Source organism: Ictalurus furcatus, chromosome 2 (genome assembly GCF_023375685.1).
Source record: "Ictalurus furcatus strain D&B chromosome 2, Billie_1.0, whole genome shotgun sequence".
NCBI lineage: Eukaryota > Metazoa > Chordata > Actinopteri > Siluriformes > Ictaluridae > Ictalurus > Ictalurus furcatus.
In genome coordinates, this window is record NC_071256.1 from 20,721,009 (window position 1) to 20,745,229 (window position 24,221).

At 42.4% G+C, this 24,221-nt stretch overlaps 2 protein-coding genes across 4 annotated transcripts; both read left to right on the forward strand.

Moving 5' to 3' along the window:
* The first annotated feature begins 577 nt into the window (after nt 1-577).
* On the forward strand, nt 578-19,451 carry LOC128624880 (nucleus accumbens-associated protein 1). 3 transcript variants are annotated; one of them, XM_053652722.1, is made up of 6 exons: nt 578-1,115; nt 8,508-9,524; nt 10,243-10,413; nt 12,209-12,314; nt 12,412-12,509; nt 13,198-19,451. In XM_053652722.1, exons 2-6 carry the CDS (start codon nt 8,537-8,539, stop codon nt 13,503-13,505), a joined length of 1,671 nt encoding a protein of 556 aa, XP_053508697.1. In that variant the 5' UTR covers nt 578-1,115; nt 8,508-8,536; the 3' UTR covers nt 13,506-19,451. The 3 variants fall into 3 exon arrangements, with proteins under 3 accessions (XP_053508697.1, XP_053508689.1, XP_053508705.1); XM_053652714.1 differs by lacking the exon at nt 578-1,115 and adding an exon at nt 2,005-2,095; XM_053652730.1 differs by lacking the exon at nt 578-1,115 and adding an exon at nt 7,076-8,331.
* Nucleotides 19,452-22,500: 3,049 nt separating this feature from the next.
* ier2a (immediate early response 2a) lies at nt 22,501-23,819 on the forward strand. Its single transcript, XM_053652743.1, has one exon. The coding sequence runs from the start codon at nt 22,705-22,707 to the stop codon at nt 23,242-23,244; it is 540 nt and encodes a 179-aa protein (XP_053508718.1). The 5' UTR covers nt 22,501-22,704; the 3' UTR covers nt 23,245-23,819.
* The last annotated feature ends 402 nt before the right edge of the window (nt 23,820-24,221 follow it).

Below are 24,221 nucleotides of genomic sequence, written 5' to 3' on the forward strand. Positions count from 1 at the left end.
GTGTGTGTGTGTGTGTGTGTGTGTGTTAGAAAGAGAGAGAGAGAGAGAGAGAGATTTGGCCTGAATTTACTTTTCAAATCACGCGTACAGAAATGAGGCGTGGCCTCTGCCGCTGTTGCCATAACAACCGCTGCGCTAACTGCGTAAACACGGGAAATGTTTATGCGTAAACACATCAAGAGAGAGAGGGAGAGAGAGAGAGAGAGAGAGAGAGAGAGAGAGAGAGAGAGAGAGATGAGAGGTGGCCAGATTGGGCGGTTTAACTACTGGAATCCTGAAATAAATAAATAAATAATAAATACGTGGATTAAATAAGCAAACAAATAAATAAATGAACACATTCTGAGATGCTTTTGTTAATTATAATTACTCAGACACAAAAGATTAATATTTTAAAATGCTGTTCAGATTGATAATTATAACAACAACAACAACAATGATAATAATTATAATAATAATGTTGTTATTAACTTTTCTTGCTGCTTAAGATACTATAGATTGATTATGTTTAAACTTCACATCACATCAGAAATGTAACCCTATCCCACTCTGGGTGTGTTTAGATGGGATGGGGGTGTGCCGTGGTGTATCTCTAACACTATTGGTTGTTGTGTAAATCAGTCACTCATCATTCTGACTTCCTGTTTCAAAAGGAAATACATACACATATGGAATGAAGTCACAGCTAAGAAGCTATTTCATATGGATCTACGTAGAACCCAGAGCTGTAGAAAACAGGGATTTCTTTCAGAAAAGGTTATAGGTAGAACCCGTTTACTGTAGAACCCAGAGTGTAAACTCTCCAGCTGAGTCACATCGCAGGTTTTCGGTGAATTGAATCAGATATTAAAGGGTAAATGAGTGAAACAGTCGGTGTGATCTGGCAACCCGGTGAGTCGCGCGCTGTGCTCAGTGTCTCTGCGCTCGTGATCCCGCAGGGAGAGAAAGTGGCGCTCGAGCGCTCTGTGATCGACATCACGGCCTCGCGCCCACAATGAATGGCTGTTTCTGAGGAGAGAGAGAGACACACACACACAGACACAAAGCGCGCGCGTGTGTGTACGTATGTGTCGGACTGCTCTGCGCGAACACTCGGTAACGGCTCGAGCTCGGGGGTGAGTATCCTCTCTGTGGGGTCGTGTGAGGTTGCAGAGGGAAGCCGGGATCCCGTGTTTGTTTCCAGGCGTCTCCCCCGCAGTGTGTGTGTGTGTGTGTGTGTGTGTGTGTTGGGGGTAACGGTGGTGTGTTGTGGGGAAGGTGTGCGGCGGTGGCGGTGGGGGAGGGGCGCAGACGAACGGTACCGACAAAAAAGTTTAACCACTTCGCGGACCTCCGGATCATGGCGGCCGGCTTCAGGCCTGACAGCTGCGGCGGGTGTGTGTGTGCTGATACCGAGCGGAGTGTGTAGAGAAATCAGAGCCGTGTGCGTGTGAACAGAGGTTTAGTGTTGTATTTCGGTTATTAAACCGTGTCTCTGTGGTGTGTGAGAGTCCCGAGGCAGCGCGATCAGTGTGTTTTCTCCGCGCCGTTGTGTGTCTCCCCCTGCAGTGCTCAGCACAGTGGTTCAGTCCGGCTCGCCTGCGTTTGTCCCGGGATGACCTGTTGATGTCTGTACAATAAGACAAGGTGCGGTGGATCGGAGCAGCTCACAAACCCAGGATAAAATGTGAACAAGTTTAAATGTCGGCGTTCTACAGAAGTGTGAGTGTTTAGGTAACGCGCGGGAACCGGATTTACACCGGATTTTTCCGCCGTCGGGAACTGAGGCGCGTGGCCGAACCCAGATTTGTGGCACGCTGAAGCTGTGCAGGCCTCCGGACTCCGCGCGCGCCACAGGACCCGTGCTGCAGTGGCACACACTCTCACAGGCGCGCACACACACCGGGCATGGCGGCACGCGCATGCTGAGCTCCGCCGCTTTACCGCGTTTATTCCGTGTGCCTTTTCCACCGTGTGTTTTGGCGTCGCCGCGCGCCCACGCACCGTGTCCGCGCGCGCACACACACACACACTCACACCGACTGCCTGCCTGGCACACCGCGGGCACGGCCGGCCTGAGAACCGGAGCTGCAGCCCAATCAGCGAGAGGCCTGAGGTCTGACTCATTTACTGATTTCTACACAGATTACACACACAGTCCGGTTCCGGTTACACTCCTGATCACGTGCACACCGAACCGCATCACTGATTTACTCCATGTGTTAGTGCTTTAGTGTGTAATGTTTTTATTTACATTTATTATTATTGAAAGTTATCATCTGTTATTGTGTAAAACCCGCAGTTTCACTTTTATTTCCACATCATTTACAGAAGCTGTGACCTGAGAGAACTTTAGCACTTCTGCACAACTCAGCTGTGTGTGTGTGAGAGAGAGAGAGCGAGAGAGGTGGGGGGGGGGGGGATGGTGAGAAAATACACACCAGGTTTGGATATCAAGGGGTCAAATCTAGAACCGTAAGTCTTCTTGCATTGTGTTTAGTAAACGCTGTTTTGTGTAGAACCCTATACACGGGTGTTTTCTGTGCAAAGTTCTTGAGAAATAAACAAAGCTCAGTGCTGCATATTTAAACCTTAGAACCATAATGAAGGAACCCAATGCAGTGGTGCACTCAGTTTATAATGCACTCATAAACACTTTATAAACACTTAATAAGCACTCTGGTCAGCTATTCAGTCTGTACAGGGATTTTGGAATTTTGTTTGTGATTGTTGTGGCCAAAAATGCTTGCTTTTGCAGCTGCTTTTTTCAAAACTTTGCGATGCAATTTCTAGAGTTTTTTGTGCTTTTTTTTGTGGAAAACTGCTTGAATTTGCAAAATTGCAATCACACGGACTCGTTTTGCATGCCGTTTCACAGTGATGTTTGTTGGTAAATGAGATCTTTTCGCGGTACTTGTTCGATGTACGTGAATGGAAGAGCTCTTTGGCTGTATATGCGTTGTGATGACATTATATGACGCGTCTCGGCTCGAATCTGTGGAAAATCTGCGGTAATTTAGAAAAATTGAGAGCTCTTCCTTATTTTTGTGTTAATTTCTGCGATCGCAAAATCCTGGACTGGGAAACTCAGAAAAATCCTTCTTTTAAGGGTTCTTTAGAAGTTCTTAATCATTCTCCTTGGGATCCTTTCTGATGGAGAAACACCTTGCTTTAGGGTTCTACACGGAACGACGTCTACCAAGGGACAACCGAAGAACACTTTCAGGTTCTAGATTTGAAACTGTAATATTTTTCAAGTGTACTCATCAGCGGTCTTATTGTTCTGAGTTTCTGATGTTGTCTGATTTGACAGCAGCAGGGATGTGAAGTTTATTTAAAGAACCTGTTGTATCTTCTCACCATTACACACAGTGTTGATGGAACCGGGGCAGGGTGTGTTTGGGGATTGCTCTTGGGTCCATGTTACCCTTCAGGCAAAATCAACTGAACGTAAGCTACGTATAAACTGTATATGTACATATATAAAATAACAAGATTGCATCAATCGCATAAAGCCCTGTTCAGATGGGATTAGTTTTCCATGTGGAGGTGTGTGATGTGATTATTCCCGCAGTTTCCTTGGAATTTTAGTCTGAATCCGTCACTTCAGTAATATTTTGCAGAAACTTTACTCTGTATTTTCTCTTCTATAACCTGAGCAGTAAAAAAATAATAATAATTCCAGGTAATAAATATATATATTTATCCTGTCTGAACCGATATGTGGGGAAAGATTGTGTTAAATCCTGTAGGTTTAGTGTTTCTTTTTCAGTATAAAAGTGCTCTTTTCTCTTTTCTATTGAGTTTAAAAGTCTGAACAATAAAATATAGACAAGGTGTTTAAGGGGGTATCAGAGATGCAAAACATCCTGGAGGGTTTTAGGGAAGTTACTAGGGCTGCGTCTGAAATCGCATACTACCCTGCTACACAGTAAGCCTCTGGTATACTTTGATTTTTTTAATACGTATGCATGGCCTTTCAAAGTATACTCCATTTGACATGTACGCGTACACGGGCGGTCGATGCGTGTGCGTTACGACAACTTGCACTACCCCTCCTGGCCTACAATAGTCAGTACAGAGCAGTAAAGCAGGTCTTCTGCTGTGAAGGCCGACAATGAAGAAGAATCACAACAAGAAGACCAATGCTTGGGCAGTCTCTCGCCACGATTAGAACCCATATACAAATCCTTATACTCTTTAAGGCTAGAATTACACAAATGCGGGTACTTTCTAACCTGCACTCGTTTCCATTTATTCCGTTTTTTTCTTCAACTACCTTGAGAATCAACGGCCCTGGGATGTCCGATGGACACTACGTGAGTCAAAAATCCCATAATGCAACAGGAACGGTGCAGACGAGCTCAGAAAAATAATGGCGGAAGACAGCGCGTCGGCTCTTTTTAAGTATTAATCCTGTGTTAAACAGGACTTGTTTAACAATACCCGAATAAATCGTTAACTTGTTGAAGGTTTAAATAAGAAAACTGTTGTCACAGCGTTTGTAACCTTTTTTGTGATCTCCATCATGCCTTAGCCGGCCAAGCTAACGGTAACGAATTTACCTCAGCCTGTTAACCCCGCCCACATTACATTACTAATTCGGTTAACTTTCCTGGTGTGCATTTTGCCGTTAGTGCGGTTGCTTTAATCCGGTGGCCCCTTTAGATTTGTGTGTTTATGATGACATCGAAGGTCACATGACAATTCCAACATGGCAGATGTAGAATGTCAGGGATTGTAGTCGTACTACACACATACTGATCAGTACATACTGTTTCAATGGCTGTGCAGTAGGTACTGTCACAGTAGTAGTGGAAAGTTTGTAGTGGAAAGTTATTTAGTCGTTAAATATTTCTAAACTTTGGGTTCTTTAGAAAGACTTTAGTACCGCCCAACACACAGAGAACCCGTGAGGATACTTTTATCAGGAGTGTAGGTGTCAATGGGAGAGTAAAAGCTGCTGCTCTGATTAAAGATTTAAACTTTTTTGTTTTTATTTATTTAGTAAAAAACAATTTCTCTAAAATGACCTGCTGGAGCTCAGTGCGTTAACGACATTACGGTCGGGCTGAGCCAGGAACTTTCTCCCAATCTTTCTGGAGATTCCTGCCTCTGTCTTTTCTGTTCTGTACCACACACACACACATATGTGTGTGTATTTATATATATACACACCACACACACACACACACTCACACACACACACACACACACACACACACACAATCTTGCCAGAGGGGGAACTTCTTAAATAAACCCCAGGCTTCTCAGACTGTGTGTGTGTGCTGGCCAACTGTAAACAAGCCGTTTTGTCTGATGTGTGTGTGGCAAGCTTTGTGTGTGTGTGTGTGTGTGTGTGTGTGTGTGTGTGTGTGTGTGCGTGCGTGTGTGTGTGTGTGTGTGTGTGTGTGGGAGGTAGTGAGTTAGAGACAAAGAGGGCACTTCTTTTCCCCCAAGGAGCCCCTTTACCCTTTATACTGTTGAGTGAGGTCTCGTTTTTTGACATTAGTCCTTTATCGTTGTTGTTAATTTCCCTGCAGCTTAATGTATATTTATATGTATTTATATTTAATCTCCCTCTCTCACACTCTCTCTCTCTCTCACACACACACACACACACACAAACACAAATATGTCTTCGTCTTCCATTCTGAAGTGTGATGCATGAAATGAACGCTTCGTGACTTTGCGACTCTTCCCGCTCAGGTGAGGACGAGATGTTGTGTCTCAGAGCTGAAGTATACGTTCGGGTTCCTCTCAGTGTTGTGCACATGTCTCTCGTTGGGCATTTCTCATGGAACAGCAGTCATGTGTGAGATCAAGATCGTCAGGATGTTTAAGTGTTCTGTTTTCTGCTGCAGGAGCGTCAGGGTTCCGTTGGTATGAGGAGGAACAGTGTGAGATTCAGAGAAACCAAGGCTGAAAAATGTCCCGTTCCTGTAAAATTCCCTGAGCTGTGGTACGATCGGCAGGGTCTTGGTGCTGTTCGAGTTCCTCATGGTGTCGTATATAATGGAGAACTTTTTAAGAGAAGGTTCTGTAGTAGTAGAGAAAGTCCAGTGTTTGTACACACTCATGCAGAACACAGATGAGTTCACGTCTGAGTGTTCTTTCGTATACGCACTGGGTTTACTTTATTTAATTAGATTTATTTCATTTAATAAGTCGATTTATTTAATATGGAGTATCTGCAGATACAGGATCCCGATCCGATACCGGTATTTTCCTAGTACTAGGTGTACACTTCAAGTATGTTCAAGTTATTAATATCAATCCAGTGTATATGCCTGACGACTCAATAGCTCTGCAATTCATTAAGAAGTAGAAAAAAGCCTGAATCCAAGCTGTTCCTTATAGTATTTATTTATTTATTTATTTATTTATTTATTTATTTATACATAATAACAAAGTAAACAAACAAACAAAAAAAATTATATGGCTCTTAACAATTCCATTAAGTGAAGCATTGGTTTTCATTAGTTTTTAAAAAATATATCCAAGTAAACAAACTAAAATATGTCTAGAAATAGCTCTTATCAGTTCCACTTAGTGCAGCATTGTAGTCGTAAAACTAGAACACACACAATGAGTAATATAATCACAACTGGCCTTGTTGCTGTCAAGAGGAAATTCCACTCTCCTTTTAAAACTACCCTCCAGCGTGTGTTGTTCGGTGCACACTTTGCCTGAGTTACCCGAGTGAACTCGCTGTTTTCCGTTGAGTGTTTAGTTTTTAGGTGCCGTACTGGTAGTATGGTAGTAACTCAGCTCCGTTGCTACTGCCTCCCGAAGCGCTTGCACTGCAGACATTGCAAATGGCCGTTGAACTGCTTTCGCATTCCTATTTAAAATATTTCCACACTGCAGACGTTTTAGCCCTGTAGTCCTGCCACAAATTGTGCTCTCCATCACAGCTGATGTACAACAAAGGATCAGGCTTGGGTTAGTGCTCAATAAAGCCGATACCCCTCATTTAAAAAAAAAAAAAGGCTTAGTCGGACATCACTAAACAGAACCCTGGTGTGTTCTGTCCTCAGTGCGATTCTTTAGTCAGGTGAGGACGCAGCGATAACACTGAGCACACTGGTCTCAGTCTGCTTTGGAGTGAACACTGATGAGAAGGTGAATTGACTCTGGATCGACTCACCTGCAGGATGTTTTGGGTTGTCCTGTAGGTAGACCTGTGGATTTTCCTGTAAGGTGTCTTGTGGGTTTTCCTGTACGTTGTTCTGTATGTTATCCTTTAGGTTGTCCTGTGGGTTTTCCTGTACGTTGTCCTGTATGCTAACCTTTAGGTTGATGATGTTCTGTACATTGTCCTGTAAGGTGTCTTGTGTGTTGTCCTGTGGGCTGTCCTGTAGGTTGTCCTGGACATTGTCCCGTAGGTTGTTTTGTAAGACACTAACCTGAGCCAAATCACAGAGCTGTAGAAATGTTGTGTGTTTTTGAGATTTGGAGGGACAAAACAAAGAAAAAGAGAAAATAATCTCTGGATGAGACACACGTTTTAAACGAATGATTCATATAATTGGTGTTCCAAGTGATTTTTGTGATTTCTGCACAAACTTGATAAAGTTTTGTTTACTTCTTTGTTGCTGTATTTCTGACCAAGTTTTGTGAGGATCTTTATCCCTACACACACCTCAGACAATATCTTTATGCTTTTCGGTTTGTTTAATTCTGTGCAGTGTGAAACCAAACTGAACCAAATAGCAAACAGAACAAAAGAATCAATTTCATTGTAATTCAGACTCGACACATTGCTCGGTGTAAAAGCACTCAGAGACCCGGCGTGTAATAAGTACGCTCCTTTTTAAACATGTGACTCTAAGATTAAAGTTCTGCCGGTTTCCCTCGATGCTTCTGCACTCTGACTCTTGGGACTGTCCGATTGCAACTACTGGGTTTATGGGCATGACCCTTAACCTTTCACCTCTCCTGGGGAAGCACCGTGTCTGACCCCAACTTCCTTCCCAGTGTTAAATAATTACAGATCCCACTTTTTCATTTTTCAGTCAGTCAGAGCTCTGGGAATCAGCTGATACTGATCCGATTCCAACATCCTCTTAGTAACTCGGTGACTCTGTAAAATTCCATGGTGTCTCGTTATCAGATTGGTACATCTCCAGGGGTGGGGGGAAACCAAAATCATATTGGGTTGCAAAGTTATACTCAAAACTGTGATGTTTAGTCCCAGAGAGTCTGTAACTGCCAATGAAATTGCAGTCTTATTTGTTGCTCAGATTGTTACTTGGCAGTAAAGAGCGTCCGTGAGCTCAGAATGTTGTGGTCGTTGGTCGGGAAGACTCGGCTAATGTGCGGGAATTAGCAGTGACCAAACTGAAGAGGGTTTGTTCTGCTGCATTGGCATCTTGTCCTTTTGTCTTGTTTGCTTTTGTGATTTCCAAACCTTCTGACATTGTTATACAGTAATAAGATGATCGTAAAGAATCCACAGACATGGCTGGTCTTCATTTCTGGAATTTTCCTGATGGAGTTCTTTCCTGTTTTGTTGCTCCTCTCAGATTTCCGTGGTGGTGCCGGCCGTAGCGCCATGGCTCAGACCCTTCAGATGGCGATCCCCAACTTCGGCAACAACGTCCTGGAGTGTCTGAATGAGCAGCGGCTGCAGGGCCTGTACTGCGACGTGTCCGTGGTGGTGAAAGGCCATGCCTTCAAGGCACATCGGGCCGTACTGGCGGCCAGCAGCGCGTACTTCCGCGACCTCTTCAACAGTGGCGCTGGTAGCAAGGCCCCGGCCGTCGTGGAGCTGCCACCTGCCGTACAGCCTCAGAGTTTCCAGCAGATCCTGGCCTTCTGCTATACGGGCCGCCTCAGCATGAATGTAGGAGATCAGTTCCTCCTCATGTACACCGCTGGCTTCCTGCAGATCCAGCAGATCATGGAGAAGGGCACAGAGTTCTTCCTGAAGGTCAGCTCACCCAGCTGCGACTCTCAGGGCCTTCATGTTGAGGAGACGCCGCCGTCTGAACCTCAGAGTCCCGTTACTCAGACGAACGCCAGCGTCTCGGCTAATGGAGGAGGAGGGGTGGCGGTCACGGCCACCAGTCGCCCCGCCTCCTGCCTCACCCCGCTGCCTCTGGTGTCCCGAGTGAAGGCGGAGCAGCCCGAGGTCTCACCCTACTCAGTGGTCTGCACTCCTGTGGCGAAGCGTCTTTGGGAGGGCGGGAGTCGGGATGGTACCGGAGCATCCGGAGGATCTGGGGGGCGCAAAACGGCACGATTTTCCCAAGAGATGGTGCGCAGTAGCGCAATTCAGCCACAGGGACTGGCTGTAGGGTTGGCCGTAGCACAAGGAGGCCACACTGCTAACATTAACGGCAATGGGAACGGTTCTAGCAGCAGCGCCACCCCAGAGGGCACCAGCCCTGGCACCGTGAGCGCCTACACCAGTGACTCGCCCATCTCTTATCACGATGATGAGGAGGAGGAAGAGGCTGCAGAGGACGGCGCTGAGGAACAGTACAGGCAGATCTGCAACATGTACACCATGTACAGCATGCTCAACATGGGTGCCACAGGTGAGACGCCACACGCTAACTTTTACCACATAATAATGTTTACCACACACTAATTTACTGAGTACAAAATATTAGTATGTGTTTGGTGTTCATTCCATCTGTCTAAATCTGGCAAAGAGCCTTTGGTGTTTAGCTGAGGTACAAATATTAGCAGCTTTTACAGAGTATTATGATGACTGTGTGGATTTAAGTCACTGCTTTCTGTTTGACCTCAGTTTTAGCGGAAACTGACGTAGCGGTCTGCAGAAACTCAGGCCAAACGTATTTATCGTTTAATTAACAGAATAACTCCCGTTTTAATCACTTTATTGTGTGCCGTCATTAACTTCATCAAAATGAATCAAAAATGATGATATTTTTAAATCTAGTTTCGTTTATTATTTTATAAATGTTTCAGATTTTAGAGTTTGTCATGAATAAATAAATAAATAAAGCTCTTCTGTTTTGAAATCGCTGAACTGGTCTGAAAGCAGTTTTATATCTGACTCTGTGCTGGGTGTGCCGAGTGTGTCCCGGGGATGAATTTGTTTCTGGGAGCGGACGAGTGACAGACATTAGTGCTGAAAATAGGAGGAGAGTTTTTAACTAAACTCTGAGCAGATGGTGGAAAGAAAATGTGATAATGAGTCTCCTGCTTTCTCTCTGTCTCTCTCTCTTTCTCTCTTTCTTTCTCTCTCTCTCTCTCTCTCTCTCTCTCTCTCTCTCTCTCTGTGCTCAGCGGGCGAGCGAGTAGAGGCTCTGCCGGACCACTCGGAGACTCGGAGTCGGATGCGTGGTCGTCAGGACCTGGCATCTCTCCCCGCTGAGCTCATCGCTCAGATTGGAAATCGCTGCCACCCCAAACTGTACGAGGAGGGCGACCCGGCCGAGAAACTGGAGCTCGTCACAGGTCAGAAACTCAAATTCATCACCTTCTGCACCTTCGCTGAACATTCAGTCTAAAATATCATCATACAGTAACGTTTATCCTAAATTATCTACCCCGATTTATCTTCTTTTCATGTTAGTAATCAAATAACGTTTAATGTAAAGTGATACAGAAAAGATGGAGGTCATGTGACTGATATATAATCTATACAATACAATCTATAGTTTCATTCATTTTTTTCTCAATAGTGGAGAGTAAATGAGACGTGTTCAGTAGAGAACAGTGTTGAGTATGAGAACGTGTTATTGTTACACATTCTCACATCAGAGTACGCTCTCACGCATTATTAATAAAAAAGTTTTACCAAAAAAGACGTTTTCTTTTATCTCCAATAAACTGCGGATGAGCCATTCGATATGTGAATCTGGAATGATTGACAGTTGCACAGGTGTTTCCTCAATCTCACATCAGTACTCACTCATCATCCGTCACAATAGAAACCGGAGCATGCGTATACGCGATAGACACCGGGGCATCCGTGTATGTGGTTTCATTGCACTAACCACCAGGCGCTAGACATTAGAAACGTTTGCACACACGTTATTATTAAGAACATAATATTAATATTTTTCTTAGTATAAAAAGGAACTCCTGTCTGCATCTAAACTACATCTTACCTACACCTCAACTACTTCTTACCAACTCCTCAACTTCATTTTAACTACATCTTACCTACAGCTTACCTACACCTCAACTTCTTCTTAACTACATCTTAACTGCATCTTACCTACACTTAAACTACTTCTTACCAACTCCTCAACTTCATCTTAACTACACCTCAACTTCATTTTAACTACATCTTATCTACATCTTAACTACACCTCAACTACATCTTAAATACATCTTACCTACATCTTAACTACACCTCAACTACATCTTACCTACATCTTAACTACAACTCAACTTCATCCTACCAACTCAACTTCATTGTAACTACACCTCAACTTCATCTTAACTACATCTTACCTACATCTTAACTACACCTCAACTACATCTTAAATACATCTTACCTACATCTTAACTAAACCTCAACTTTATCTTAACTACACCTCAACTTCATCTTACCTATATCTTAACTACAACTCAGCTTCATCTTACCTACGTCTAAACTACAACTCAGCTTCATTTTACCTACGTCTTAACTACAGCTCAACTTCATCTTACTTTCATCTTAACTACATCGTACCTACACCTCAACTGCATCTTGCCTACATTTTATCTACATCTTACCTACATCTTACCTACACCTCAACTGCATCTTACTTACATCTTAACTACATTTTACCTACACCTCAACTGCATCTTATCTACAACTTACCTATATATTTTCTGCATCTTAACTACAGCTCACGTACACTTTACCTACATCTTATCTACATCTTAACTACTCCTACATCTTAGCTACATATTAACTATACCTTACTTGCACCTTAGCTACACCTTATCCACACCTTAACTGCATCGTAACTAAAACAGACAAGCGGCAACTGTTCCCTCCCAAACCCATGTTGGTTATGGTAAATCCCAGTGTATAAACACGCAAACACCAGGTTCTACATTAGCTGAATGATTTGTTCAGGGTCCTGTAGGGCACAATGTGCTGCATTATTCCTCCTAAGACCTGCTGTTTTGGGAAGCAGCCTGGGATTATGGGATGTCAATGACCATATCATGAATTTATTCTGTATAGAATCTCAGTATTAATGTTATTGATCTGTATTACATGTCTGGTTCTAACATTGGGGTGTGTGTGTAGGAACTGGTGTGTTCATCTCCAGAGCTCAGCTGATGAACTGTCATGTCAGCGCAGGAACCCGACACAAAGTCCTACTGAGGAGACTGCTGGCTGCGTTCTTTGACAGGTGTGTGTGCGTGTTTTTGTGTGTGTGTGTGTGTGTGTGTGTGTGTGTGTGTGTGTGTGTGTGTGTGTTGTATAAATCGACGTGTCTGTGTGTTCAGGAGCACTCTGGCGAACAGCTGTGGGACGGGGATTCGCTCCTCCACTAATGACCCGAGTCGTAAACCGTTGGACAGTCGCGTCCTCCACGCTGTTAAATGTAAGTGAACTCGAGCACAAACAGAACCTCGTCACGGGTTCTACACAGAGCTGATGAGTTTGCAATGATCACGTGTGTGTTTATGTTAACTCAGACTTATTACACTTTAATAAGTCTTATTATTAAACTCGCACACACAAACACACACAGTATCTGTAAAATCATTCATCAGGTTATGTACAGCTGTGTGAAGTTCAGTGTGGTTTTAAATCTTTATACTATAAACACTCTTAAACACTCTAACACAACGTGCAGATGTGTGTAAGTGTACAATATTCTCACAGTATTAATGTATTTCTATTAATGTAATGTACGTTATCTCTGCTGTCTGTAATATGTGATGATGATGATTATTATTATTATTAGTGGTGGTTGATACAGTCAGCAGCATAAACCGTGATTTCCATGTTTTCAGTAACGTCACTCACAACAGAGTGAACAGAGAAGCTGCAGCACAAATCACTCAGCATCAGAGCTTCTTAATGTGTAACAGAATAGCACACTTTGGAACATGCAGTTATCTGAAATTAATCCACACCGCAGAAAATGATGAAGAAATCCTGAGGCTGCAACTAAACAACTGAACAAGATGTGTGACCATCAAACTCTGTGAACCCCTAAACCCCTGCTGAAACGCCCAGTCACATGACCCTCTTGATCACATTGTGTGTGTGTGTGTGTCCCACAGATTACTGCCAGAACTTTGCAACGAGCTTTAAGGAGAGTGAGATGAACGCCATCGCGGCAGACATGTGCACTAATGCTCGGCGCGTGGTGAGGAAGAGCTGGATCCCCAAACTTAAGCTGCTGATGGCCGAGAGCGACGCTTACGCAGGCTTCCTCCCTGACGCCGTCAAGATGGAGGCCGAGGCTCTGGGTGCCGACCCTGCCTTCGAGGCGGCCGATCTAGAGGGCGGGGCTTCTCTGGAGACCGCCCCCTCATCCGGTGAATCACTGCAAGGCGTGGCTGGAGACACCAGTGCTCTGTTCCAATGAGTGGGCCTGAATGAAGAAGCCCCGCCCCCTGACCCATGTCCCTGTCTCCGCCCTGCATCCTGTCCATGTGACTCTGTAGGTGCGGTTTAACAAAGACGCTTTTTCTTTTGTTCTTCTTCTTTTTTTGTTTTTTGTTTTTCTTTTGTTTTTTTTACTTTTTTCCCCAAATAACCCATTTTTTGCACAGAAGCCCCTCCTTTTCTTCACGCTTTATAAATCTGTATATCATGTGACACTTCTGTTTTTGTAGTTCGCCTCCATATCTCACACACACACACACACACACACACTCTCTCCCCCACATTAACACTGTAGTCGATTAGTTGAATGTAAATGTCTGCAGCACCAGTTGATGGTGTCGAGACTCGCCGATTGTATTTTGGCCGAGAGAGTCATAGTCACTGTAGAGAGACAGCAAGACAGACAGGTGTAGGTGGTTCCTCTGTCACCAATTTGGAAAGAATTTATTCTCCTCCTCCACTTTACCGCTAAATTTAAAGCAGATGAAAAAGAAAGAATTCTGTCCTTTGTTTCTCTCTTTGTCTGTCTGTCTGTCTGTCTCTCTCTCTCTCTCCCACATCTGTGTGTTATTTGTCTTGTGTGTGGTGGCTCCAGAGCTGTCGTAAGTTTTCGGTCTGTAGAGAGAGACAGATGCGTCGTATTTTAATATTTATCTTCTTTCAGATTGGTCGTGTGAAATGAGAGAGAGATTTTGTTTCAAACCTTTTTGTGGATTTTTTTTCCTCTTTTGTTTTCACCAAAGTGTTTAAGACGTGTGTTGCTGTGGGGTTGTAGGAGGACGTGAAGGGAGAAATAATTTTTACATACTGATGTCTTTTAGAAAGAACGGTGCTCATACCTGATTGGCTGTGAGAAATCGCTCCTCTACCTTGCTCTGTTTAATCTGATTCACTGATTCAGTTTCTGACTCACGTTGTGTTTGTGTTTAACACACCCTCGTCCACTTCCCCAAAGCCTCTTGACTCACACACCACCGCTGTTTCACTCTAGCTCTAATATAGTGTTGTGCTGATGTGTGTGAGGATTTTCTCTTTTAAACTGTGTCCTGATTCATCTATCTGATTCACTATGAATCACTTTGAATCAAAACTCAGTAACTGACCCCTGAAGCTCCGATTTGGTTTCAGGAAGTAAAATGTTAACATGTAAAAGATGAAAAGTTGACATCACAACTATGTTTAATATTTTACCCCCAACCAATCAGGACAAGGAGGTGGGTCTACTTGCATGTTAATCATGTTTTCTGTAGCTCCAGAAAGCTCCATCCTCTCGCACTAACAATCAGGCGATCCACTTGAGGTGTCTTTCGTGGGCGTGGCTTTGCACAGATCCCTGTAGCTTTAGTTAGCCTCTGTCTAAACCTCTGATAGCAGCTTTAATTATTTTACTACTTTAATTAATTTTAAATTGCTCTGCTCCCACATCTGACGAGTTTTAGTATTATATTAGATTCTGTTTTGACTCAATTCATCTTACATCTTACAATCTCCACTCGAGGGGAAGTGTACAGGAGTGTGATAAAGACATGCTGGAGCTCTGTGTGTGTGTGTGTGTGTGTGTGTGTGTGAGTGAGACCCTGTTTGGCTTTGCTGTGGCCTCCTATCCTTGTGTACATGTAAACACACACACATTTGACCCAGGGGGAGGGGAAAGCTGTGCTTCCTATTGTCACAATCATCCTGCTGTCTTAAAGACAAGGTGTGTGTGTGTGTGTGTGTGTGTGTGTGTGTGTGTGTGTGTGAGAGAGAATGAGAGAGAGAGAGAATTCGGGGGTTTACAATGTCTGTGTGCCAGGAGAGAGAGAGGGTGTGTGTGTCTGTGTGTTATAGAGCTGCTCTGTATGTCCCTGTTTGGGCAGCTGTGTGTGTGTGTGCACATTCCTTGCACATAGTTGGCTCTGTGTGCTTGCATGTGGGTGACGCCTGATTGAGATTTAAGGTGTGTTTGTTTCTCCTGTGCAGTGTGTATGTGTGTGTGTGTGTCTGGCACTGGGCAGGGCTTTTTGGAAGCGTTACAGTTGAAAGCTTTTTGACTTTGCATAGCAATGATGTCTAAAGTTTCTGTCAGAAGCAGAGCTGCAGTTCGTTATCATCATGCCATCCGGCTTCACTTTATTCTCTAATTAAACACCTTATCTTCATCATTCAGCGTCATGTCCTGCTCCTCATCCTCACCGCTCCTTCCCTCCACACCACAACACCGTCTGCTTACCCTTTTACCAGTGTGGTTCAGTTCTCGAATCTGATTGGTCAGAAGGTGTGTGTTATTTCTGTATATCAGCTACTGCTGTAACGTTAATCACAGGTTTATATTAATGTGCTCGTTTTAATACGTTATCGTTCTATAGTAACAGCTCATTCACAGGGACGTGTGCAGCAGACGCTGTACATAAACAGATTAAAAAATGCGTGTAACCGTTGACGTGGTGAAGTTTTCTATAAGGAGAAATGTGTTTATGTAACATGTATGGAAGGAGTCTCCAGTGTCAGCGCTTTGTAACAGTCAGACATAAAGCTGTAACTTCAGGACAGAGGGGTTTACACTTCTTTCTGTTTTCTCGCTAGCATGAGTAACAAGTTGTGATTTTTTTTGTCATATTAACTTGAAGAGAGAGAATTACGAGAGGCTGGTGAGGGAACGACTGTTTATAGCTGCTATAACATAAGTGACAACAGGAACTAACTCATTTCACCAACGTTAAACGTAACTATAAATGGATAAGAAGCGTGACGTCATTCGATAATAAATTAGAAATTCTGATTGTGGGTAAATTGCTGTGGTGTAAGAGGACTAACATGCTTCGGGCAGTGCTGTTATAGGAAACTAATCCACTTCAGGTTATAATAATAATAAATGATCCACAGTTTGGTTTAATACTGCAAGTGATTAAATAATCCGAAACGTAAAAAGCATTACCAAGTGCGTGTACAAATTGGAAAAAAGGCCCCTTAGCCCCCAGCGCTGCAGCTCTGCTTTTGCTCAGTTTAACATGGCAGAAATAATCTGCAAACTAAACTAAACACACGGCATGTTTGAGTCGCTTCCTGCAGTGAGTCGATTCAGTCGAATCACTTTCTTCACTCGGAAGCGGATGGAAACCAGCGCGCTCAGACCCAAGTGTCATCAGTGTGTTCTCCCCTGACTAAAGAACCGCACTGAGGACCAGGACACCCCTGGGTTCTGTTCATACACTAAACACTGTGGATGTGAAGGAACACTCAGACATGCCGAACATTTAAGAACTTTAATCTTAAACTCATCTTCACACAGGAACCATTTTTATTTACACTTACACACCCCGAGGCCGAATCTCAAACCACATCCTGTTCATTATACCTGATGACTAGGTACATTATATATTACACACCCTACAGAGTGCAGTAGATGTCTGATCAGGGCCTGTTGAAATGAACTAATTGCATGTTTAGGAAACGTCAATAACGTTGTTCAGGATTTATAGAAGAAGTGTGTCGAAATTCAGTTTAATAAGAAACTTGTCTTTAGAGGACTAGAATTAGAAGGTGAGGTCTTTAACGTTTCACTTAGAGGTTTTTATATATGTGTGTGTGTGTGTGTGTGTGTGAATATTCTGAAATGTATTGGAACAGTGAAAGGCTAATAGAAAAAAAAACATTAATAGACTTTTCATGAGTATTAAAGTTTAAAGTTTTAAAAAGAAGTGATATTTTTTAAAAAATCATGATGAAGTGGCACAGAGAGTGGAGAAATAATTTATAATCACACCCATCCTGAGCAGACTGTGGGGTGCCAATACAATTGTACGTTCAGTAAAACCGATCAGCAAGAGATCAGTGACCAATAATTATATTTACATTGTGATTTTCCAAAAAGTCTTTATTGTCCAAAACAAGTCTCCAAGATACCTGTTAGTGGTACTGTGTGTGTGTGTGTGTGTGTGTGTGTGTGTGTGTGTGTATGACCGAGGTAAATGGAGCTTTGCACCTTCTTTTTGTAGGAGACTGTGGATTTTGTGCACCTTGTTTTTGTAGCGAATTGGTCTGTAGGAGTTTGGGAATAACTGTGTGTGTGTGTGTGTGTGTGTGTGTGTGTGTGTGTGTGTGTGTGTGAGGGAGAGGGGAGGAGCCTATCTGATCCCTGATGTAAATATTGATGAGACTGTTGAAAAGATTTTTCTGACTGTGTTTATTTTTATTTTTTTTTTCCAGTTGAATGAATGGAGATCTCCGGAGCTCTGATGTTGATGAACTTTCACACTTTTTTTGTTTTTTAGTGTTTTGTTCTTTCTGCATCTGAGTTTTAACCCGAGTTTGCGCTTCCCAGATCAATAATCAGATGTTAGACCTGAGAGTAAGACTGTACAGCAGGAAAACAGCTGCACCCAGATGTTTCCTTAATAAGGTTATAGAGTAGCACAGCTGTTTTTGTTTGTTTGTTAGTTTTTGTTGTTTAACAGCAAACGTGTGATCTCTAACTAATCCGCAGTGAGAGTGGAGTTGCTGAGTCTTTTGTAAGAATAGGAAAAGGAGAAATGTTGAGCTGTTTGAGGTATTTTTGATAATTTTGAGTTAGTTTTAAGGATCCGAGGCTGTTTCTGTTTCTGTGGCCTCCATTTTGATTTACACACACACACACACACACACACATATACACACACACACACACACACACACGCCCCCTGCTGTACAGTCTCGTGCACTACACACAGTGGACTCCAGAGGGCGCTGTGTTCACTTTAACTCTTTACCAGATGTTACACAGAGGAACACATTTTAGACTTTGTTTACATTATTTTGAGGAGAGAGAAAAAACGATGTTGCCTGATGTTCTGGGTTTATTTTAGTTTTGTAAAGTTGCCTAAAGAGTGTGTTTTTATATGACAGAGGGACCAGAGTCGTGCTGAGCGGAAGTGTCATTTTATTACTTTATCGTTTTTACTGTCTAATCGAGTCTCCGTGCCTAAAAATGCACCTTTTTAATCGGGGAGGGGGGTTTATTTTTATTTTAATGTTCCCGAATCATGGCACCTTGATGACCGCGTCTTCGAGGCCGGAGACTGAAGCAGTGTGAGAGTTTACTGACCCTTAATCATTGTATTTTAAACCCCGCCCCCTTTTTTTCCTTTTTTCAAATCCATTCTGGGCTGCTGTGCATTCTGGGACAGCGACCGAGGACTGAGTGGTGTGTTTATCATATCAATCAAATAACACACACACATATACACACACACACACACACACTCGTCTCTGCAGTACCTCTTCTGTTCCCGTGTACCTCAGAATCCTGCCTTTAACCAGTTTTCCTCAGCGTGCAGTCGGAGTGGTAAAATCTACATAACTGACATTTTGTAATAAATAAATAAATAAATAAATAAATAAATCTACTGGACGGTGGAGAAGAGGACTATGTGTACAGATGCCGTGAGCCGTGCTGAGGTTTAGGGATCAGTGATGATTCACGTTAATCTGCACACAAGCAGAAGTGTAAAATCTTTTTTCTAAAAAAAAACAAAACAATGCATTGATGTGTGTTCACTTTCTATAACTACGAACCTGTACAATATAGAATGATCCATACATATAAACATACAGAAATATATAAATATAAATATATATACATACTGTACATTCTATAGAAGAACTAATGCGATTTACTGATTGTTCGTCGTGCACTCACAGCATGAGTTGTAACCCAGAAGCTGCTTCGAGTCCAGCGCAGCCGTGTCTGCCCCCCCCGCCCCACCCCACCCCCCTGACTTGCCCACACAGTGACCCTGTAATGCCCGTGTCCTATCATGCCATTCAGTCTGTGTTCAGAGTGCCAATAACTTTGTGAATCCCTAACTGTGACCCGATATTATCAAAGTATAATTGCACATTAACTACTGTAAAGAGAAAAAATCAAAATTGAAAGAAAACATCTGGATATCTTAATAAAAAATGTTTGTAACAAATGTTTTTGTGTCTCTCTGAGTCTTTATTCATCATATTTTACTTTATGTATTTTTGATGTGTTTCATGATACCAAACACTGAAATGGTCCAAATGAATCGCAGCAGAATCAGATAGAACATAAATAAACCTCTACTAAGATACAGCTCTCAAAATAAATTTTGCAGACTCATTCAGTACAGATATATTTATTGACTATTTTAAAGACTTTTTCAGATATTGATATCATATTTGAATCTGTACAGTAATATTATGGATATTTGTTTTTAGAGCTGTAGAGTTTTTAATCTTGAACTTGAACACATGAGGGTCCAATCTGATATTAAATTTATCTCTATTGAGTAAAAACTTCTTCAGCAGTCAGAATAAACAACTCACATATAATCATTTAATAGTCCAAGATTTCCTCTGCTGTAACAAAATGAATAAATGATGGCACTGACTTTGAGAGCCACACTCACAGATCATGTTAGAGCAAATCCATTGTAGTTCCATCTAGATCAGCTTCATTGGAAGAGATCAGACTTGAGGAACATCAGACCTTTTGTACAAAAGGAGACAAAATAATTATCTGTATGTGTAAAAAGAGTAAAGTGTAAACAGTAAAGTGTAAGCCGTAAAGACTAAAGTGTAAACAGTGAAGTGTAAAGAGTAACGTGTAAAGACTAGAGTAAAGTGTAAACAGTAAAGTATACAGAGTAGCGTAAAGTGTAAACAGTAAAGTGTAAAGAGTAAAGTAAAGTGTAAAGAGTAAACAGTAAAAAGTAAAGAGTAAAGTATAAACATTAAAAAGTAAAGAATAAAGTCTATAGATTAGAGTAAAGTGTGAACAGTAAAGAGTAAAGTGTAAACATTAAAGTGTAAAGAAAGTCTAAACAGCAAAGAGTAAAAAGTAAAAATTAAAGTGTAAAGAGTACAGTAAAGAGTAAAAAGTAAATTGTAAAGAGTTGAGTAAAGTGTAAACAGTAAAGAGTCAAATTTAAACAGTAAAGAGTAAAGTAAAGTGTAAATAGTAAAGAGTAAAGAGTATAGTGCTGCTAAGGCTGGAGGAGATCATGATGCAGAGTTCTTGATGATGTAATAGCTGTTGTTAAAGCATGATGTTGATTCCATGAGGTTCTGAGACTGCAGACAAGCTATTTTTCTCTACATTTCCTCCCTTCACTGCTGTTGTAACAGTAACTACTGATAAAACCAGAGATGTCATGTATGTTATGTCCACCACTGGTGAAGTGTCTCCTCACTGGAAAGGAGAAATGTTTCATTATGATTAAACAAATCTTAACACAAACTTCAGCATTCAGACCACCGCTTAGTTTGTCTGATGTACAGAAGGAGAGACAGTAACTACATCTTGCAGTGATGCCTGATGAAAACTGGTCCTTCAGCTCCTATGATTTCTGCAGCTGTGATGATAAATGTACAGGTGGAACAGTGCTGTAGTTCCTGTCAGGCTGATTTAATTCACTCCTGATGAACATGTTTCAGTGCCATGTGTAACAGAGAGCTACTGTACCACACTTAACATATTTCTGTTTTTCCCCCTGAGCAGTGTTTAATGTGTTTCTCTCAGCTTTGTGTGAATTTCCCTCGAATTGACCGACTTCCTCTTTATGTATACTTGCGAACTGCTGCAAGAAATATTGATGTCACTTCCTCTGGTTCCTTCACCTTAAAGCAAAGAAAACTGGGTTTTGGTCAGGGGGTCAATGTGCATGTGTGTGCGTGTGTGTGTGTGTGTGTGTGTGTGTGTGTGTAATAGCTGCTCTATACACACAGACCTTGGGTGTTTTTCTCCTCTGTTACTGCAGTGGAGTCGTGAGTCCAGCTCGATTAACAGAAGGCTCACTCTGAATGCAGATGCGGTGCTTTTCTTTATCTCCTCTCTGTACAAGTGAAATGACTGCAGTGGGGGAAGATGTGATATAAATAAATAAATCTGCTGATCTGATTAATCATTTAACTTATTTATAGTAATGACCAGTGTTAAATTATCAATAAGATGATCGGAGAGATTTAATGGCTAATTTGTGAGATTTTATCTTGTTGTATTTAGGTCAGGGTTTCTAAAACATTTTGATGTAAACAAATCTCAGAGACCTGCTTGGTGCAGATTTATTTAATATATTTTGAAATATTCAAATCATTATTTAGATGTGTACAATAATATTCTGACTGTTTTCTGGAGCTTTTTATTTGTGAAATTTCCACCAACAGAACACATTTATAACCTTCTCATTTTACACTTGACATTATTTACACAACTGTAAATAATATCATATCATATCATATATAAACCTCTGATACAAACAGATTTTATTGTACATTGCATGTGTAAATGTTCAGTAGCTGTTTTCTCTCTCGCTCGCTCTCACTCACACACACAGCTCTTTCCTCTGCAGAAGGCGCCATTAAACCCTGTGTGATGTGGATCCTCAACAGCTGGATCCTCCCCCTAAAAGGCCACAGGAAGCGCCGCGCGCTCTGTTTCCATTGCCATATAAGGGTATCAGCGGTGACGACATAAGCGTGCTAAATATGGTCACAGGAAGTAGAGCCCGCCTCCGCGCGCAGGGTTTTACGCCAAACCGGTGCCAATAGCGGATGTCCATATATGGGCATTAGGGGGAACGCGGGGGAAAAGGAGAGAAGGTGGGGTATGGAGAAAATAACAAATACAACTTTCTAATTCTTAAACTAATATTACAATTGAACGCACTAAGTTTACACTTTATTTATTCAGTTAGAGCAAATTATTTTAATCATTATTAATTATTTTAAAAACATTATGTAATATAATAGAATGGGTTCTATTTGAATGATAGGCTACTAGTTTTTATTGAATTAAACTCATAATTTAATTCAATCCAATTTAATCTAATTTTAAGTGTGTATGTCTAATTTAACAGAAGCTGTAAGAAATAGAAACACAAAAACCTCTTTAATGTCTGTTCAGTATTCAGGACTACTTAGTGGAACAGTCTAAAATTGAGAGAGAGAGAGAGAGAGAGAGCGAGGGAGAACCCGTTTGGCACGTTTATTTTTCCAGGAAGAAAAAAAGGGGTGGGGCCAAGCTTTCAATCACATCGCTGACGTCACAAAAAGTACATAAGGCCAGCCGCGAGCGCGCGTCCTTCTGATTCCGCGTCTGTTCCACTTGAGTGAAGATCAAGAACTTTCAGAACCCAAATTGAGCAGAAGGTTGTGTTTAAAGACAGACCTGATTGAAGTGAAAGTCCACAGGACAGATGGAGGTGTGTGCAGAAGCGAAGAGGGTCATGATGCAGGCTCTGAGCAAAATGTACAGCTCCCGAAACCAGCGCGGAGGAATTCCGCTTCACCGCAGCCTCCTGCTCTCACTGGTGATGAGAGCCGCCCGGGACGCGTACCATTCCGCCCGAGTACCGAACCACGGACCGGACCCGAGCGGACAGACTGACAGCCCTGTCACCGCCGCACACCACACACAGACAGAGGAGCTCATGGACACGGCCGAAGCGCCTGAGCCTCCGTGTGCGCTCCAGAGCGGTGAAAGGACATTAAAGCAGGACAGCACCGCAGATAAAGAGAACTGTAACACCACCGGCCATCATACACAATCCCGGAAACGGAGAGGGAAAGGCGACGCAGATCCTGATTTCCTGCCGTGTAAAAAGGCGAGACTGGATCCAGCGGAGTTCCGGCGGGTTCTGCATGAATCCACAGCGCGGAGTAACTCCGGGAACTGCGCCCGGGAGGCGGACCCTCTATCAGCTACACACATCCCCAGGACTATAGTGACATGCTGAACAGACTTTGTGAGACTGTGTGTGTGTGTGTCTGGCCAGAGCGCACAGTTCCCGGTCTCACCGAGCACAAAGCGCGCTCAGCCTCTGTGGAGTTCTGACTGTAAAATCCAGACATTATTCCCGATTTGTGACCCTGAGACCATCATCGGATCTGAGGTGAGGCCAGAAGTCAGGTGGCGTATGGATGACGTCACGATGTGACAAGTGATTCATCATGCACGCGACTGCTTTAGAAACTGTAACAGAAACATGAGTCAGAGAGTCCCTGGAAATAAGCTCAGACATGTTACGTGTGTGTGTGTGTGTGTGTGTGTGTGTGTGTGTGTATGGGATTCATGACGAATCTAAAAAACATTTTAACTGAAGGAGTGAATGAAGTGAATCTTATGAAGCTGGTTTATTTATTGTACATAAACTACTTTGTTATCTTTAATCACTCTGTTCATTACTATTGTATAAGCTCTACACAAAGAAATGACAGAATGAAAAAAAACGTGGTATAAGCTGCTAAACCTGACCAGTCCAAATGGTCACTACCTCACTTTTGTATAATAAAATGTTTTTCTATAAGACAAGCGCGTTTCTCTGTTTATTGTGTGTGTGTATATATATATATATATATATATATATATATATATATATATATATTTTTTTTTTTTTTTTTTTTTTTTTTTTTTTTTTTTTTTGCCTACACGGTTTGGTGGAGTCTGGTGTTCAGGAACAGAGATTGCCGGATTGGGGTTGAGTTTGTGTGGGGTTGAGGCCTCGGGGTTGAACAGCACAACTAAATGATAAACATCATGAAATGAATGTAAATAATAACATTATGCACTTGCGCGTGAAATTGACCTGTTGTAATTAATCAAGAATAACCACATTAAACCGCAAATCCAGCGCTCTCAGAGATCTGGCAACCCTGGCGGGTTAAGATCACGTGACCGGAGGGATGGGTGGATTTGTGCGTTGTTCGTGGAAGA